This window comes from Ptychodera flava, chromosome 18 (genome assembly GCF_041260155.1).
Source record: "Ptychodera flava strain L36383 chromosome 18, AS_Pfla_20210202, whole genome shotgun sequence".
NCBI lineage: Eukaryota > Metazoa > Hemichordata > Enteropneusta > Ptychoderidae > Ptychodera > Ptychodera flava.
Window position 1 is genome coordinate 1,220,323 of NC_091945.1, and position 21,027 is coordinate 1,241,349.

General features: G+C 38.9%; 1 protein-coding gene across 1 annotated transcript in view; it reads right to left on the reverse strand.

Moving 5' to 3' along the window:
* LOC139117969 (protocadherin-15-like) overlaps window positions 1–21,027 on the reverse strand; it is a 118,982-nt gene that overhangs the window by 25,826 nt on the left and 72,129 nt on the right. Inside the window, exons 9-14 of the mRNA XM_070681229.1 lie at window positions 9,493–9,699; window positions 7,356–7,444; window positions 5,042–5,128; window positions 3,655–3,726; window positions 2,923–3,114; window positions 1,869–2,066 (exon numbers count right to left, since the gene is read on the reverse strand). Of these exons, the coding sequence (XP_070537330.1) occupies window positions 1,952–2,066; window positions 2,923–3,114; window positions 3,655–3,726; window positions 5,042–5,128; window positions 7,356–7,444; window positions 9,493–9,699 (762 nt within the window). The 3' untranslated portion in view covers window positions 1,869–1,951. The remainder of the gene's footprint in view (window positions 1–1,868; window positions 2,067–2,922; window positions 3,115–3,654; window positions 3,727–5,041; window positions 5,129–7,355; window positions 7,445–9,492; window positions 9,700–21,027) is intronic.

Consider the following 21,027-nt stretch of genomic DNA (forward strand, 5'->3'; position numbering starts at 1 on the left):
GCTATTCCTGCTTTTCATCGTGATTTAATACATTGTTGGAATTCTGTTGACAAAATTCGTAAAGGAATCCCACTGAGTGTTCCTGACATTCTTAAAGAGCCTCTTTTTCAAAACCCACTCATTATGCATCCCGTTCATAAGTCTCCTTTTACTGTACCAGCCTTTGTCAACGCTCAAGTTACCACTATAGGTGATCTTTTCAATACTGTGGAAAATCGTTGGTTAACTTCTTCAGATTTGTGTGATAGAGTTGCGATTCATTCACAGCGTATTATTTCTATGTCTTTACAATGCGTTTACAAGGCTATTCCTATTCGTTTGAAATCCGTCATTGAAAATCATTTTTGTAACAACAATCCAAACAATGCGCCAGATACTGTGTATTCTTTTCAGCTGCAACATTCTACAGAGCACAATTATTTTCTGTTTAAACTAGAAAAAGTGCGATTTACAAGAACTTGATAATGGTGCATCATTATGCATGTTTACCAGACAGATTAGACACCATCTGGAGGGACATTTTGAGCATTCCACATTCAATCAAACCAAACATTGCTTCATATTATTGTGATCTCATCATAAAGAAAGAAGGGGATTTACAATGGCGCATCATGCACGGAGCCTATCAAACTAGTTCTTTTTTGTTCCGTGCTGGTTTCCGTTCAGATGCCAACTGTTCTCTCTATAATGACATTGATTCACTTTTACATACTTGCCTGGAGTGTCCAACATTCAACCGCTTCTAGGTGTTATTTCCACAATAACATCTCGTTTAGTTTTACCTGGGCAAGCGTTAAACATTGCATGGTTTTTCATTAATCCTCCTGTTAAAAAACTCTGTATTATTCATAGACGTGCAATGTCTCTTTTTATTTACCTTTCTACAATGGCTAAGTTGTGTATACATTTAGCAAGAAGAAATGTGTTTAGAAACCAGGGTCCTGTTGATCCTTTGGACATATTTAAAAGCAAGATTTTCACCAGATTGAGACTTGAATTTGAATATCATCGTCTCAATGAAAAATTACATTCTTTAATATTACTTGGGCTTTTGATGATATTCTTTGTGACACTCATGATGATCAACTCAATTTCACATTTAAGATACTTCCCTGCTTTTGTGCATCGCCAGGTTGTGTCATCTTTGAAATAGATTTAAGATGTGTCTTACTTGCTGACATTTACTGTTGTCATTCATGACGTTTTCTGTTCAATGCCGACCATCACTTTATAGTGATTTTCTTTTATTTGTATCACATATTTCTTTTGGTTCCTTGAAATGTAAAATTTCTTTTTACAGTTTTAGTATGTAGGGACCTATGTGAAATAAAGATATTTGAAAAAAAAACTACTACTATACTACTACTACTACTACTACTACTACTACTACTACTACTACTACTACTACTACTACTACTACTACTACTACTACTACTACTACTACTACTACTACTAATCCAATGCTACGTAAGCTGTCACACACGTTTGTGTAGCGCCGATGACGTTACGCACGCTCCTCCCATGAGCTCTTTCGCACCATGGAATTCCGAGCCGGTTTTCATAAATGTCGTCTACTTCAACGTCTCCTTTCGTCGCACCGTAGTCGTTTGCGCGTACAAATATGTGGCAAATTTCAGCTGCATTTTATTCGATGGTGATTTTAGAAGGGATGAACGGTGATATTCGCTGGACTTAGGTTTCCCTTTAATATTTAGAGAAGTCCCCAGAAAAGGTAACATATTAATGAATCTGTGCGAGACACAATTTTATTCGAAACTTATGGAACTTAATTTTCATTTTCGCCATTATAAAGAGTTTTGCAATGTCAAGGTAATACTGAAAAATCTGAGATTGCTGATCCAACTAACCTTAAGAATAACCGGCATTTTATGTTTATCACCTACGGACTCAGGTCTTGGTTCGTCCACATTCTTTGAACCTTCAACACGTTTCATTCCCCTTGAAATTTCCGGCATTCATGTTCGTTGTCCATGGGCTTAGATTTTGGACCGTCCACAGTCTGTGGACTGTGCACATGTTTAAAGAATGGTGGATTTATTATTTGCCTAGAAGAAAAGTTCAATATATCCGTTATAATAGCACATGTATTACATATACATCGCCCGTAGTGAAGGCGGTTTAATGACATGGTCACATAAAACGATGGAATAGAAAATATACTGTAGAATTGAAGTTAAAGCGAAAGAGCGGTTACAGTATTCAACCCGTCTGAGTAAAACGTTTCGAATTTTGTATATAAATCGCTCCAAAATCCAACATGACGGGTCCATGCGCAAGATTTGTTCGTTTGATGACAACCGTGAAATCACAATCTGAATATCCGCATACAAATCATATGTCACTGTTATTCCTCAAAAAAAATTTGCTTAAACATCCGATTTTAACCGATCTCCCTAACCCCTTAATAGGAAGTCCACTAAGTGCAGCCATTGCCATTATATCGAATATCCAAGGAAAGATGCTGCTCCTTTTGTTACAATCCAGTGATCGTTTTCATAAACAATTTAATCATTTATGCGACGGGATGTTATTAGATGTTGGTGAAAAAATGATCTCACAATGATTTATTATCAATAAAACATGCTTTAGCCTAAAATTGCGCATTATCTGGTGTCATGTTGCAACAGTTTCGTTTTAATGGAGGGATATCACCACATGGTGTAAATCCGTGTTTTGTCCATGTGACAATTTGTGGCAATCCAAGAAGCTGAGCATGAGAACCTGACGTTTTAGACACTGTCCTCAACATTAATTATACTTTACTATGGACAAATTACATACACCATGTTACTTTTAAATTAATGTTCCTCTTTGGGTATGAATTGACAGAGAGGTAAATTGGTGAGGCACATTTACACGAACTCAAATGAGCAAAAATATCTAAAATGTAAAATTGCAAACCTATTTGAGAGAACCACGAGGATTATAAAAATTATCGCCAATACAAGTAAAATTGATAGGGTAACCACAAGACCAATTAACCAAGTTGCCGTTGTAGAAGCTTCAACAGGCTCAACGCTGTTCCATCGCTCAGGGCTTCCGAGACTTGTGGCGTTTATAGACCACTTTGACTTTAATTCGTCTGTCAATGGGCTGGAATATACATTGAAAACATGAAAATGTTGAATACAATCTCTTTTGTTGAATGGTTGAATGCCGTGGCAGAATAATCGTACTGTTTTTCCATCGCTTATGTTTCAATAAGTTGTTTAATGTAGGTTTGGATAACTGAACGAATGAAACTCACCGGAGGCAGCCATCATGATGCCCTAGTACGATTAACGATTGACATACGTTTGAATTATGGATAATTAAAGTACTACTATAACACGTTCACCGGTGTCGTTTTAAATTGTTTCCTTGTGAGTTTAGATTGCAATATTAGAAGTATGCTCGCAAAATTTACAATTAAAAGAACCACTTTAAAAGGGAAATTTACATCAATGAACCGAGCAATAAACCAAACGGTGGTAAACGTCCGCTTGTATGACACAGTGAAGTAATAATATGCAACACACGTCAATTTATACGAATAAGAATATAAAATACGTTTAAGGTTGGTAAAACTCTTGTTTCACATGTGAGAGTGACTCATTTCTTTAACATCGGTTTCTCCTAATATATTTAACTCACTTTTCCATAATGTGGTCTCCCAGTACAACGCCATGTGTTTGTGGATAGGTGCAAGTGAACCAAATATCAGTCCTGCAGTGAAAGATAAGACCTCAGTTTCACATTATCTAGTGACACAGACACCATAGCCACAAACCATCAGAAAGCAATATTATCATATTTGATATACCTGTAGTGCCATTCTGTAGTGCCTTGTACGAAAATAATAACAAAATATGAATCATTTTTTCAATGTTACCGCAGCCGCTTATAGCATGGCGTTGGGTGAGAACACCTAAACTTCAAGTATATAAGAGTGTATGTACGATGTATCTAGATTTTTGGCACAGATCTTACAATCCTTCAGGTCATGTGACCAATCGAAAATTCATTTGTGCACGAGTACTTAGGATAAATTTAGAGAATATAGTTTAGACTATATACCTTGATAAAAGTGACGAGTGATGAAGGAAGACTCGATAACAATAGCGGCCAAGGCACGATGATAATTGACCCCTACATATACTTTCATCCTAACTTACTTTCAATCTAACATATAGATACATAGACGATGTTATTTCTATGAATAACTCTGAATTCAGTAAATATCTCGCTATGATTTATCCTCCAGAATTGGAGATTAAAGAAACTACAGAAACGGCCTTTTCTGCTTCATATCTGGACATTTTACTTGAATTTGACTCTAATGGTCACCTTTCTACTAGGCTATATGACAAGAGAGATGATTTCAACTTTAGTATCATCAATTTTCCACACCTCATAAGTAATATTCCACTCTCACCAGCTTATGGGGTATACATTTCCCAGCTTATTCGATATGCTAGAGCATGCAGTTCATATGGTGATTTTGTAGAGAGACATGGCCATCTCTCTTACAAACTGTTAAATCAAGGTTACACCAGAGCAAGACTTGTCTCTACATTCAAACGATTTTTGGCAGGTATCGCAAGCTGGTAGATAAATACAATATCTCTCTTCGACAAATGATCGCTGATGGCATCGGTGACACTGGGCCTTAGTTAGTGACCACTACCTATCTGACTTATAGATTGATATATGGCGGGTGCCACATGTGGGGCAGGATGCGCTTACTATTTTCGAAACACCTGACATCACTTCTTGGTCTTCTGGCTAGAGGTCCATATATCTTTCTTTCATGAATATGACTTTGTTTGTGTACCGTCTATTTACTGTCTGTTCTGTGCTGTTTTGTGTCTATGTTTACAAATATTGTCTTCCGAATTCCGACCTACTGTCATTGGATTATGGATTGGTATGATTGCGATTATTTACTACTTGCGCTATTGAATTTCCTAGTAATGTAGAGTTTATAAATATAAATGAAGACATTATTCTTTAATTAAGCAAATACAAGGGTAATACTTACAAGTCAACAAACATGACTTGGTCCTCTGACAGAGATGGCCCAATTTTCAAGATAGCGACGTCCAAGTTTAGATGCTCTTGAAGATCACTATTAGTCCAGAGTATGTAAAGCGATTTAAGTTAAAAGTTCAAAAAATGTTTGATTCTGTATGACGTGCAAGTGATGGTTCAGAATTGCAATTTAATAATATTTCAGATATGTATTTAGAAAACTTTAAGAGCTGCCAATAACATTGTATTTGTCTGTAAGAAGTATTATTTGAATGTCTTATAGACGAACTTGGTATAACTAAGACCTCCACCAACTCCACTTACAGACAATCAATGTTCAGCAAATCTGAAATTTTGGCAACCATAAGTCATTCATGGATAATTTTAATGTTACAATAAAGGATGTCCATAATACGTTGCCTAGCTTATACTGGATACCAAAGCTCCACAAAACACCTTACAAAGCTAGGTTTATCGCAGGATCTTCAAATGTTCAACTACAGAGTTATCGAAGATACTGACTTCTGTTCTTTGTACTGCTAAATGGGGACTTCAAGCATACTGTGATGTTGTCTTTTCTCGGAGTGGTATAAATCAAATGTGGATATTAAAAAATTCGAAGGAACTCTTGGAAATTTTGAAATCAAGATCTGTTTCAAAAATAACATCTATCCGTATTTTCTACCTGGGTTGGTAACACTGCTGGTGGACAGAATTGTCCCCGAGGTTATCGTTCGCCCACTTAAAGCGATGAAATTCGTTTCTTCGCTTCGATAAAGTGTGTATGTGCTATGTATGATAGTGAGCATGCGTGCGTGAGTGCTTCACGAACTCTACAACGTGTTGAGCGGTCTCAGTCAGAAAAATGTAACAACTTAGCCAGCTATTGATCCACTCTTTTTTGGAGTGGAGATTTAGCCGAGTGGTTCTGTCTGTGGCCTCTCAGCTAGGCGACTGATGCCGTATGTTGTGGGTTCGAATCCGATTGAAAACTATCCGTATTTTCTACCCTGGGTTGGTAACACTGCTGGTGGACAGAATTGTCCCCGAGGTTATCGTTCGCCCACTTAAAGCGATGAAATTCGTTTCTTCGCTTCGATAAAGTGTGTATGTGCGATGTATGATAGTGAGCATGCGTGCGTGAGTGTTCACGAACTCTACAACGTGTTGAGCGGTCTCAGTCAGAAAAATGTAACAACTTAGCCGGCTATTGAACCACTCTTTTTTGGGAGTGGAGATTTAGCCGAGTGGTTCTGTCTGTGGCCTCTCAGGTAGGCGACTGATGCCGTATGTTGTGGGTTCGAATCCGATTGAAAACTATCCGTATTTTCTACCCTGGGTTGGTAACACTGCTGGTGGACAGAATTGTCCCCGAGGTTATCGTTCGCCCAGTTAAAGCGATGAAATTCGTTTCTTCGCTTCGATAAAGTGTGTATGTGCGATGTATGATAGTGAGCATGCGTGCGTGAGTGCTTCACGAACTCTACAACGTGTTGAGCGGTCTCAGTCAGAAAAATGTAACAACTTAGCCGGCTATTGAACCACTCTTTTTTGGGAGTGGAGATTTAGCCGAGTGGTTCTGTCTGTGGCCTCTCAGCTAGGCGACTGATGCCGTATGTTGTGGGTTCGAATCCGATTGAAAACTATCCGTATTATCTATTAAAACTTTCGATTTTTCCACATTGTATACCACAATACCACATAATAAATTGAAAGAACGCTTGAAAAACATCATCAACCAAGCATTTTTCTACAAAAATGGTTCACGCCATTACAAATATGTGGTATTAGGGTATAATTCTACATATTTTGTTAAAATACAACTAACGCTAAAGTGTTTTATACCGAGAAAGACATTATCAGTATGCTTGATTTCCTCATCGACAACATATTTGTAGAATTTGGAGGGCACATTTTCCAACAGTGTATAGGAATTCCTATGGGCACTAACTGTGCTCCCTTGCTTGCAGACTTATTTCTGTTTCTCATATGAGGCAGAATTTATCCAGAACTTAATTAAACAGAAAAAGGTCTCTGTAGCTCGAACTTTCAATCTAACATATAGATACATAGACGATGTTATTTCTATGAATAACTCTGAATTCAGTAAATATCTCGCTATGATTTATCCTCCAGAATTCGAGATTAAAGAAACTACAGAAACGGCCTTTTCTGCTTCATATCTGGACATTTTACTTGAATTTGACTCTAATGTTTTGTGTCTATGTTTACAACTATTGTCTTGCGAATTCCGACCTACTGTCATTGGATTATGGATTGGTATGATTGCGATTATTTTACACAAGAAAAATAACCCGACATACCTTATTATTTCTTGTAAATTCTCTTTTATGTACATCTCAGATAAAGATGATGTAATAATGACGGTGTTCTTGATACTAGTGGTCATTATCTAATGAAAGTCAACAAGCTATATAATAAGACATATGAATAATATCATAACAAAATATAGCTGCAAAGCAGCAACCACCGGGTTTCGAGACATCTCGGTCAACAGGGGAATAGAGAAATACATATGCAAAAAGATGGGAGGCTATGGTAGTATTTGTGAAATCGAGGTCAAAAGTAGTCGAGGTGATGTGACATTTTGTTAAAAGAATTCAATATCATAGTTATCCCTTATACCAAAAATCAGACCTCTAGCTCTATCACCTTAGCTAGAAGTAGATATGTGCATAATTAATGAGGTCTTGTCATGTGACATATTGACAATTGATTTCTATCCCATAGTACTCCCTGTGTACCAAAATTCGGATCTCTAGCCCTATTGGTTAGCCTAGAATTAGATATGCGCATAATTAATGAGATATGGTCACTTGCATATTTGCAATAGATTTCTATCCCATAGTAGTCCCTGTGTACCAAAATTCGGATCTCTAGCCCTATTGGTTAGCCTAGAATTAGATATGTGCATAATTAATGAGGTCTGGTCACGTGACATATTGACAATTGATTTCTATCCCATAGTAGTCCCTGTGTACCAAAATTCGGATCTCTAGCCCTATTGGTTAGCCTAGAATTAGATATGTGCATAATTAATGAGGTCTGGTCACGTGACATATTTGCAATAGATTTCTATCCCATAGTAGTCCCTGTGTACCGAAATTCGGATCTCTAGCCCTATTGGTTAGCCTAGAATTAGATATGTGCATAATTAATAAGGTCTGGTCACGTGACATATTTGCAATAGATTTCTATCCCATAGTAGTCCCTGTGTACCAAAATTCGGATCTCTAGCCCTATTGGTTAGCCTAGAATTAGATATGCGCATAATTAATGAGGTCTGGTCACGTGACATATTTGCAATAGATTTCTATCCCAGAGTAGTCCCTGTGTACCAAAATTCGGATCTCTAGCCCTATTGGTTAGCCTAGAATTAGATATGCGCATAATTAATGAGGTCTGGTCACGTGACATATTTGCAATAGATTTCTATCCCATAGTAGTCCCTGTGTACCAAAATTCGGATCTCTAGCCCTATTGGTTAGCCTAGAATTAGATATGCGCATAATTAATGAGGTCTGGTCACGTGACATATTTGCAATACATTCTATCCCATAGTAGTCCATGTGTACCAAAATTCGGATCTCTAGCCCTATTGGTTAGCCTAGAATTAGATATGCACATAATTAATGAGGTCAAGGTCACGTGACCTTACCCAAAATATTTCGGTGAACATTAACAGCCAATGATCGTCTATGTCGAAAAAGAACCAGACTCCTAGCTCTATTGGCTAGCCTGTAATGGGCATTTGTAAATCTATAGGGGAGGTCAAAGGTCACTGAAAAATGTGAAAAATAATACTTTAAAAATCTTCTTCTCAAAATCGGCAGGGCCTATGACCTTGAAATTTGGCATGAAGGAGCCTAGCCTATGGTCTACAAAAATATCTGACAGAATTTTGATTGGTTTATTTTTATGCAAATTAAGCCAAGTTGAAAGTTTAATTTCAATATGGCTGCCAGGTCACGTGACCCATTGTTATGGTCATGTCATCAAAAAATTACTTGGTGAGGAGTTTACCTATATGCCAAATTTGAAGTCTCTAGGTGCAACATTGTTCGCGTGGCAGTTGCATTTAGAGGACGGAAGAAGAAGAAGAAGAAAAAGAATAATAATAATAATAATAATAATAATAAAAAACGGAACGATTACTAGAGGGTTTCGGACCCGTGGTCTCGAAACCCTAAATACCATATCATACTGCCCATTGCAAGATTACCTCCGTCCAGAAACTGCAAGTAGCGTAACAGTTGATTTGGAAAAAGATTGTAATACATTATCGCCAAGTATGCTCTATACAGGATTGTCTTATATATCACAAGTGCTATTATTACGTAAATTGTCATATGACTCTTCGGCGAAAACAAAGGAATCAGTAAACTTAAGTCAACTAATCTGAATATCTTTGAAATTTGATTAACTGGCGTAACTATTTACCTTGACTTTGGTATTGGAAGGAGAGGAAAGCCCATATCCAAAGTTGTCAGTAGTTTTCACAAATAATTCATAGGTTGAACTTTCATCGGCATTTATCTGTTCAGTTAAGTAGATCATTCCAGACCATTGATGGACTGCAAACTGACTCAGGCTATCTTCTACCTCGTACAGCAATGCACTGTTGTTTCCGATATCATCATCATCAGCCTTAAAAATATTCACATATTACTAATTGTACACACATTTTATTGAACACTTACACGAATGTTTACGGTTCATTTGGAATTGCTCATACAAGCAGCAGCAGGGTGAACTATATAGAAAAGCAAATCGAATGCAAGAAGAAATAAAAACTAGCAGAAAAAATTCATCGACGAGGAATGATCTTACACTGTAATTGAATACACTTACGTTGGGAAGCCCACAGGGCGTTATGGTATGTACTATGATCTGAGTGGCAATTCATTCCTTCGTCCTTGTTTTATGTGTGTGGGATTATTGGTATTTTAATCATATGGTCCTGTATGGAACGCTGTTACTGCTTTCAGGAATTTCTTCGCTGTGATGAGATGACCATTATATTATAAGGCGATGCCAATATATTCTTACGTTACATCGATATATATTTAGGTGTCGCATTTATTTTAAAGGGTAATGTCATTATGTTATTGGGAAACATTTATGAGTAGTATTAGCCTTCTTATAATATCATAACGAGCCTGATTATTCATGATGACGTTTATAGTTGGTCACGTGATTTGTATCTGTTTGCCTGTACGGCGTGAGTCTTGTTCAGCTTTACAAGTTTATGCGTTATCAATAAAGAAGCCATCGTGATCAGAGGCAGCTCAACCGATTGAATCGGAACAACACGAATGGAGAAACTTGCAAAGGATGAATTTGGTCTGTCTTAAGATACCATCGCATGCCTTGTTCGGAATGGCTTCACTACCTTCCGAACTTTGAGAGCGATACAAGAACAAGATCTTCGTGACTTCGACATTTTGCCTGGACAACGCTGTCTATAGTACGTGAGGCGGTTACTTCCTTACAGAACTACCGATGAGGCGAGTACACCTAAATCTAAGAAGATGGAGAAACGGGTCATCCACCAACAGTCGGTTCCATCGCAGCTCAGCCCGCCAAATCTTCAGCCATTGATGACAAATTTGGCGCGTCAGCCAACCGTGTCGACGTTGAGAACATGCACCCCAGCAAACGGGAGAAAGGTCAGAATCAGCCACAAAGTGATGTGCCCTCACTACAGGAACTGGATAATATAGAACAGTTACTGAGTCGCCTTCCAACGTCATCGAAAAGCGACGCTGGTGAGTTATCAAAATTCAGTAACATTTGCAATGCTACAATTTTCGCGCCAAAATGTCGATCTGTACCACGGCCTCATGAATTCATTCGCCTTGAAAACGGCAAACCAGCGAAAGCGTTTGATGAAATCACTTGGGCTCAATTCTGGGAAGGAAATATGAAGATTTTAAGTATTCTGGTCGACCAGAAATCAGACGAAATTCGGGGCTACGTTCAGAACCTTGCTTTCATCGCCAGTAAAGCAAATAAATACAAAGCCAGTACCTGCATGTTATATGACAATACGTACCGTGACGACCTCGAGTGTACAGGTGCCAAATGGGGGCCTTCAAATTCAGATGCTAACAACATCGCTTTTGGCCCAAGTGACACTCTCGCACGATTTCGTACTCGTAGAGGGAAAGAATCCTCCACGGGGAAGAAAGACGACAAAACAAACGCTTGTATACGCTTCAACACCGGGATTTGCAACTCATCACAATGTCGTTATGCCCATGTTTGCCTGCTATGTAGCGAACACGGTCACCGAAAAGATTATTGTACCACATATACCAAGAAAACGGCGGAGAGCAAGAGAAAGACTGATAAGTGAACACTCTGTGATAATTCAAGCCAAGTCAAGCCTGCTTGTCAGAACGGAAATGACTTTCCAAAGCACTGTCTTGATGACCTTGACAACACCGCTGTGTTGTACATCCCATCTGGAGTTACAAAAAATGCTACTTTGTGTGAACACTTTGACACTAAGGTTCCGCCAACGGTGAATGCTAACGTAGTCGATGATTCTCAACGCTATACATTAGGGAGCATTCGTTATTTACGGGGGGGGGGGGGGGGGGGGGTGGAATTTGAGCGACAAATGAAACGTAAAAAGCGACCCCCCTCTCCAAATCAAATTTCTAAATTTGACCCCCCTCAATTCATCAATTGTAAAATGTGACCCCCCCCCATGAAAAAAAAATTTCATCAGATTTGATTCATTAACCCTTCGCACCCTGTGGCCCCGGGCTGAAAAAGTTTCCTCACATACTAGAGAATCAACATTTTTGGTGAAATGCCAAAATCAAATTTTTTGCACACACATGAACTTGTAATCGCTCTAGTCTAATCAAGTACACTAATATCAATAATCAAGAGTACATAAATACACAGATTTACCTAGTTTTATATTGGGAAAAAATTATTCATAGTTTCCATATAGACAAGATAGTGAATCAACATTTCGGTGATATTCCAAAATAAATTTCTTGCACAAACATCCACTTGTTACCACCCTAGTCTAATCAAGTAAATTAATATCAATAATCAAGCGTACATAAATACACAGATTTAACTAGTTTTGTAATGGAAAAAAAATTATTCATAGTTTCCTCTGACAAGATAGTGAATTAACAATTCGGTGAAATTCCAAAATCAAATTTCTTGCTCACACATGCACTGGTAACTACCCTAGTCTTATGAAGTACATTAATATCAATAATCAAGAGTCTATAAATACACAGATTTAGCTAGTTTTGTATTTAAAAGAAATTATTCATAGCTTCTCATAGATTATGTATGGAGGACCTGTGTATTTTCTATTTTGCCTGGGAGTTCTTGTGTGTTATCACTGTAAACCTAGGGAGTCCAAGACGGGAACTTTCCAGAGAGTGTTTTACGTTGCATGCTGCACTGGCACTGGAAGGTTTGAGTGTCAGCGTGTGCTTTTTAAGTCAGATATTTCTCTATTTGAGTCTTACTCAAATCAGCAGATATGTAAAGAAACCGGTGAGTGGCAGAGATCGAATTTTATGTGGATCGGACGGTTTATTTAACCCTACGCCATCCTCTACTTTAGTCGATGGAACGAACATTGCTCACACAAGTGAAAGCCGTGCCGTACATTTGCAATATACGCACTGCACGCTAAGATGATAATATCACCACAAGTTGAAAGCTGATCTTTCTGCAGTAAATTGTGTGTTAACTGTGAACTTTATTCCGTTTATGAGTTCAGTCAGATGTCTGAGATTGTCATGAGAACATTATTTATAATCGTTCCACTGAACTTTTGTCGATGCGCGGAGTTAGCAGAGGAAGACTTCAGATTAGTTCGGCATGTCCCGACCGGAAGTAAACAAAGATCTAAGATGGCTGCTCCCGTGGTAGCTGAACTGGACGCTGCTTAGCAGACTTTCATGTGCAGACATTACACGGGACTTACAATTGTGCTCATCATCGAACATTAGTTAAAGTCGCGTGTGAACTATTTGTGTTTCCCAGCCACGTGGTCAAGTCTGAGGTACCTCTGCGGTAACGTTAAGTTTTCCATGGAAATTGTTAAGCATTTAGAAAGGGTTGAACACAGTTTTTGTTCTGAAAGTGTGTTCGACTCCTGCCGTCGGGAGGTCGATCAGTACGGTTACTGTCACCATGGAGTAATATTTACAGTTTTGAAGTACGGTTTTACTATTTTATATGTAGACCCAATATTTGACACAATATAGTAATATACAGAAGTTGTTTGTTACATTATATGACTGTCTGTTGGTTCCTCATTCCATGCCCCATGCTGTGTAGCCTTGCGTACAGGTGTGTACACGTGTGTTCCCAGCATTATATGGCCTCTATCAAAACCCTGCAATGGTCTTTGAACAGACTTGAGGTCTCTGCGGCCTGGATCTGGACCGCAATGAAGACTAAACGGTCTTTTTGGCCGAAATTCTGCTCTATTGGGGCAAAATCCTTTTCTTGCCTACCTTTACCTCCTAACCAATCCAAGAAAAGATGCGATTGACTTCTCCTAACGTCCAAAACCGCTCATTTTCTGAAACATAATATACTCGACAAGTTGTTTACCCATGGAGATCCCCATTTTGAATCTCGCTGCAGAGACCCCAGTTATCTCCACAGACCGTTGCAGGGCTGTGGTGGAGGCCGTATATGCAGGAACACACAGACCTGTACTCAGGGCTACATGCTCTGTTGCTGCTCAAGAGAGGTTAACGCCAGTCTCGGACTTGTTGGCCCTCCCTTACGAAAAAATATGGCTTCTGGCACATAGTTGTGCATGTTAACCCACAATAGTTGTGGATACCAAGCTGCAACTGTTTGTGGCTTATAACTTAAGCAGGTTATTCATATTTTATCATGTAAAGATCTGTTCTGGCACAGCTTTGCGGTATACAGGCCGTTGTGATTGCAGACGATATGCCACAAAAAAATGGGGCGGGGCTTTTAGCGGCATAGAGGCCGCTGTGATTGCAGACAATATGCCACAAAAAATGGTGGGGTAAAAGGTTTCATGGTAAAATGCTGCTATGCATGCTTCCTTTGCTACCCCCCCTCCTCAACCATACCTGCATTTGTACCTACCCGTTTCATACTAGCCAGGAGATTACCATACACCCTCACATCTTCATTTGTTTTAAGGGACAGTAGCTGCAACTTATGATGTTGTTCTTTTAACTTTTGTGTGTTCAGGTAACTTTTCACTTTACTCACTTGGCAAAATAGGCAAAAATCAAGACACATAACAGTATAAAAATACTGCATAAAAATGAAGTTACAGCTACTGCCTTTTAAACCGCCTACTCACAGATGCAAACAAAAAAAAACACATACCACATATCTTCACGATAATACCCTATTGTTTATTTGGATATGTAAAACAATGATGTTGGTTCACTAGACTGAACCACTAAGGAATTAAAATAGAATCAAAATTCAATAATCTAATGAGGTTCATGTGAAAAACATAACAGAACAGGTCTAAAAGTCTACATTTGATTTTTCACATTATCCGAAGTTGTTTTCGATGCCATCCTAATGTTTCCGATCTTGTTCTGAAACTTCACATTGAATGTTCTGTTGATCCATTGGACTGTTCAGCTTCATGGCCTTTGCCCATACACTGAGAATAAAAATGATAAATAACACACAAGGATATTATTACATGTGCAAAGTGGAATTGCTTTTATGTTGTCGACTACCCTTATATATTAATACAAAAATTCACGGAAAAGAGCATTCATGTGCTTGAAAGAAATTATAATAATTAATATAAAATAATTTACCTAATGATACAAACTCATGACATATCTATACATTATGTTTATTGTGATTACCAAATCATTGCTTTTCAGCCTCATTTTCACTATTTACTTGTGACTCACCACTCCAAACTACAACTATTGCCCAGCGGTGATTGCCCAGTTTCAGCACATCTCCAACAGAAGAAATGTAAATGGAAAACTGTCTCATAAAATGTTTTAAAACAAAAAGTATCCCTTTATAATAGCGCAGTGCACGGTTACAGGTTTGTTACTAAATATAGCTGTACGCGCGCGATATCGGACACGCAGCTTGAAATGCGGACAAATTGTATCAATGTTGCATACATTGCTGTTTTGCAGCTTGTACTCTGAGTCGTGAATATGCCTATTGGTATTCATTGTTACACTAGCAGTTAGCCCACTGAGTTGTATTTTCGTCGTTCTTGCATGCGTAATTTTCAAAAGCGTAATCTAAAAATGCGGACGAATATTTATTTTTGCATATAATGAGAGAACAGTGACGTAAACTGTGAACGGCCCTACCAAAATTAGGTCTCAGTTTAAATAATAAAAGATATGAGTACCTGTTGTATATCATCAATCCGGTCAAAATTTTGAATCAATGAATAAAAATAACAGATAATAGCCCGGCTCTATCCGTTACTACAACTCTCCTACTTGTAATTAACGCACAGAGACAGACAGTGTGGAGTAACACTTCACTGTTTATATTAAACCATTGTACCAACCTCCATGATTAACTATATTATTTTTGCCAATACCGTACGTTCATTTGGCATACTTGAACAGGGTTCGCCAAGAACAACATCAATATAGCACGACCAAAGACAGTGAAAACTGCGAAAATTATAGAGACAACTCGTGGTATTGAAAATTACTTACCGAATTTTTAAACGATCTGTAGCTCTTCGATCAAACTATGGGTGTGTCCGTGACCGTTGTTCTTCGGGACGATATCGCGGTCTCAGAATTGGTCATCCAAGGGCCATCAACGCATCGCAAACGCTGTTTGTTGTTTTTAAATTCATAGCTAACCTTTACGTACCCTGAATGATAATGTCCTACGGTAATTTTACGCTAAACTGTACAAAAATCAGAGCGAAAAAACGGCGACGATATACTCCTCTTCACATGATCTATGACATCATCAGGCGTGATTCTAGAGTTCCGGGTTCAAAGTCTGTTCTGACCCACGCACTGTCTCCCTGCTTCAGCAAGCAGCTTGATCGAGCTCAGCTGCATGCGAGCTTGCGTTTGAGAACCAAAACGACACAAATACATGGGAATAACCTTTCTAGATCAACACAAAACTACAAAAACGGCTCCGACATAGCAGTCTCGTGACTTACAAACTTTGCCCGACGATGACTTAATCGCACACGTCCGTATTTTGAAGCCCAGCGTGATCAATGTTGAAACTATGCGTACATTATTATACGCTGGGAAAGCTTTACCGTACGTACCTCCATGCCGTACGTACGCTTTCAAGACCTACTCCGTACTTGCAGTTCATTTAAAACCGCGTGTGAAAAGGGGGTAAGAAAACACAAAAGAACAAGATATACGTTATTTTTGAGTTGCAGTTCTTTGAAAGACTAGTCTTTTCAAGGGAGACATGCACGTGAAATAAGCATCATACGTCGATATATGGTTCGCCAGAGTTCATATTTTGTAGAAACAGTTACGCTGTCAGTGAGAACCGATCATTTGCAAAACGTACATAAAAAGTCAGTGATTGATTTATTGCACCGATCAAAGTCAAATGGTAGTTTTCACACAATTTGTTGAAAATCAAAGGTTTCCTGCTGTGCCAGCTGTAGTGTCACTGTCAATGGATATCTCATCTAAGAATGCGTGACCAAGTGGAGTGTCAACTCAATGTTGTGGCTTATAGTGAGCAATATCTTGCTCAAACTGTGTTTATTTAAATATTTTAGCATATCTGCCACAAAAGATTCGACTGATTATATGCCTTTGTGTGCCTGTTAAGTGCCTCTAGTAGCACATATCGGCACATAATGAAAAAAAGTTCTGGCAGCCTTTTTTGTGTGTAGCTTATAAGCCGCAAGACAGTGGGACATATGCCACAAAAAAAATCGTAAGGGCTGCTAGAGAAATAAATTTGGCTGAGCTTCGGTCGGTTATTATTCTGCCATCTCGAAACATCGGTTACACAAGCAACATTTCGGTGAAATTCCAAAGTCAATTTTGTTTCCATAACTCAATACAAACCTTTGTAAAATTTGACCCCCCTTCAATCATTGATTGTAAAATTTGACCCCCCCTAAAAAGCGGTTTTGTAAAAGTCAACCCCCCCTGATTTCCACGGCCCCCTCCCGTAAATAACGAATGCTCCCAAATTACCATGGTCTCAGCTGAATACCCACGCTTAGGAAAATGAACTAGCCGACGACCCAGACAAAGATTTTTACTTGACGGCATTCGGCATGGCTTTAAGATAGTGGATGATACCAATCACATTGAAAGCTACGAGTGTGACAATTACAAATCAGCCATCAATGCAGAAGTCAAACCTAAGCTGGATAAACTCTTTTTGTCCGAACTTGAACAAGGGAAAATTACATGTCAGGGGTCACAGAAACCCCATTGTGTGCACGCCTATGGGGCTGTCCCAAAAAAAGACTCTGATGATTATAGGCCTATAACAGACTGCTCACGACCATTAGGCAAATCAATCAACGATCACATGTCTCCGCCAAAAACCAGCTACAGCTCGATCGACAATGTGATGGACAGTATGTCAAAAAATTGTTATTTTGCTTTTGTGGACATTTCAAAGGCGTATAGGTCTATACCTGTACACCCCAAGCACCGCACTTTGCAAGGCTTCAAATGGATGTTCGGACCTCATGATGCTAAACAATACCTATATTACATTGACAATTGTCTTTGCTTTGGTCTCTCCTGTGCACCTAGTATTTTCACTCGCGTCTCGAACTCCATCTCACGTATGATGAGAAAACGTGGTTTTACTATTGTGAACTATTTAGACGATTTCCTTCTCATCAGCAAATCGTACGATGATTGCTTACAAGCACAACGTACACTGGTTCGTCTTTTACGTTATCTGGGTTTGTATATCAGTTGGTCCAAGGTGCGCGGACCTGCACAGATTATTACATTTTTAGGTATCGAACTAGACTTGCAATGGAAGTTAGGCTACCTCAAGATAAGCTAGCCAGACTGAAGTCAGAGTTAACTATTGTGTCTTCAAAACGCAAGCTAACTAAAAGACATTTGCAATCGCTAGTCGGTATTTTGTCATTTGCCGCTACCGTTGTCAAAGGTGGTCGTACATTTACGAGACGTATCATTGATTTGATGAACAAACTCAAACGTCCTCATCACAAGATAAGAATTAATAAAGAGTTCCGGAAAGACTTACAGTGGTGGTTAGACTTTGCTGCAAAATTCAATGGCAAAGCAAAAATCATCCGTAATTAACCATTACCACAGTGTGTTTTACAGACTGATGCCTCATTTTCAGGTTATGGGGTATATTTCCAGGGTAACTGGGTAGCAGGGGCGTGGCATCCTGATGCTGTCCCTCAACCAAGTGAGATCAGAGAATTGCCTTGGTGGAACCGAGTTCATGTTCCGACTGAAGTTTCAAGTAATATCAATTATTTAGAGCTGTTTCCCATTTTGCTTGCGGCAAGGAAATGGTCTAGCGAGTGGGAAAATCAACATGTTGTTATTTATTCAGACAATACGCAAACAATCGCCTTATCAATAAGGGAACATGTCACAATGTCATTGCTATGGGCTGGCTACGTGAATTGTTCTGGTTGTCAGCTACTAACAATTTCATATTACCGCCCGTCATATCAAAGGTGCGACAACAATATTGCTGATGCACTATCTCGCCTGTGTGAACCAAATCAGTGGCAACGTTTTCAGATGCTCACCATGCCACAATAATGCCTTTTTCAGAGTTTTCGGCGGGAGCTATACCAGGAGTAAAGTGTCTTCAGGCAGAACACTGATGCTACTGCAACTACCTCGACTCGTAAGTCCCAGTGGTCCCAGCTAAATTTAATAACACTATCATTCGTGACATATTTGACCATCATGTTCCACAGCAAATACGAGTTGTTCCAAATCGCCAAACTGTCCCATGGATCACGACTTCAATCATAGAAGCGAGGAAAGCTAGGATGAAAGCTGAGAAAACCTGGAGAAAGTCACAATTAGAAATCATCGTCAGATTTATAGAGAACTTCGAACAAAGGTTGTACAATTGGTTAAAACCGCCAAGAAAAGTCACTTTGCTGGCCTGGTTGAAAACTGCTCCGGTGATCAGAAGAAGCTCTTTCAGATAGTCACCAGTCTATTTGGACAACATTCAAACTCATCCACCTTGCCTGACTATAATGACTCTGTTGAACTGGCTGATCGGTTTGCTCGGTTCTTCATAAACCGTGTACAATCGCTCATCCTTGATATTGCTTCAACGATTGGCAATGTTACTATATCCAGATTTGTACACCTGTTTCTGCTTCAGGACCTGGGTGTCGCCTGGCTTCATTTCAGCTCACTACTGTTGATGAGGTTGATGAGATTATTCGCTCATCACCCTCATCCTCTTGCTGTCTTGATCCTATTCCCACCAGGATCCTGAAGGATAAGCATGTCCTTACTATTCTTTTACCATTGATTACAGATATTTTTAATAACTCATTACAGTCTGGCTTTGTACCGTACAATTTCAAAGATGCAGTCGTAAAACCTCTTTTGAAGAAACCTTCACTAGATCATAACACTCTTAAGAATTATCGCCCGATTTCAAATCTCCCATTTCTATCAAAGGTTCTCGAACGAATTGTCGCTCGTAGACTTAAAGCTCACATTGTCTCAAATTCTTTAGATGAACCCTTACAATCGGCTTATAAACAAGGACACTCTACTGAAACAGCTCTATTAAAGGTCACTAACGATATTTTATGTGCACTTGATTCTAAGCAGGATGTATTTTTAGTTATGTTAGATCTTTCTGCCGCCTTTGATACGGTTAATCATGAAATTTTGTTAGAGCGTTTGCACCATCGTTTCGGTGTCTCTGGTAATGCTTTGATGTGGTTTAAGTCATATCTCTCCGATCGAAGACAAGCGGTATCATAAATTCTACCCAGTCGCCCTATTATCCTCTGAAAACAGGTGTACCGCAAGGGTCAGTCCTTGGCCCAATTTTATTTAATGTTTACACACTCCCCCTAGGCGACGTAGTTGCTCGTCATGGTTGTAAATATCATTTTTATGCCGAAGACAAAATCTGTACATGTCTTTTCGACGTGAAAATTACCATGTCACTGTAAGTAATCTTGATTCCTGTGTCTCAGATGTCAGAGCCTGGATGTCCTCAAATTTTCTACGCCTTAATGATGATAAAACAGAATTTGTAATTTTCTCTAAGAATTTTGACTTTTATTCAAGTCTTGAGCGAAGTCTTCGTATAGGTGATGCGCTGATTTCAACCCGATGTCAAGCAAAAAGCCTTGGTGTCATTCTTGATTCCGGTCTCACTATGAAATCTCATGTCAGTCATATTTGTCGCTCTTCCATGTTCGATATTCGACGCATTGCCGTCATTCGTAAGTACCTATCCAGATCTGCCACTGAACAACTTATCCATTCGCTTGTCTCCTCACGTATCGATTCTTGTAATTCTTTGCTGTATGGCTTACCACTGTATTTAATTAATCGCATTCAGCATGTTCAAAATGTAGCAGCCAGAGTTATAACTCGGTCAAAGCGTTCTGATCATATTACACCATTTCTGCAGGAACTTCATTGGCTACCTGTACACCAGTGTATCATTTACAAGATTTTGATTATTACTTTTAAATGTTTATATGGTGCTGGTCCACAATATCTGAAAGATTTAATATGTTTTATGTACCTAGGCACGAACTTCGTTCTGCCAACGATTTTAGACTCAATACATTATGACCAAGACAAAAAAGTATGGTGATAGGGCGTTCTGTTCTGCAGCCCCAATTTTATGGAACGAGCTTCCAGTGAACATTCGTTCTTGTAATAATTTATTACTTTTAAACGTACGCTTAAGACACACCTTTTTAAGTTGGCTTTCTCTATTGATTAGACTTTATTATGATCTTGCTCGTTTTTAACT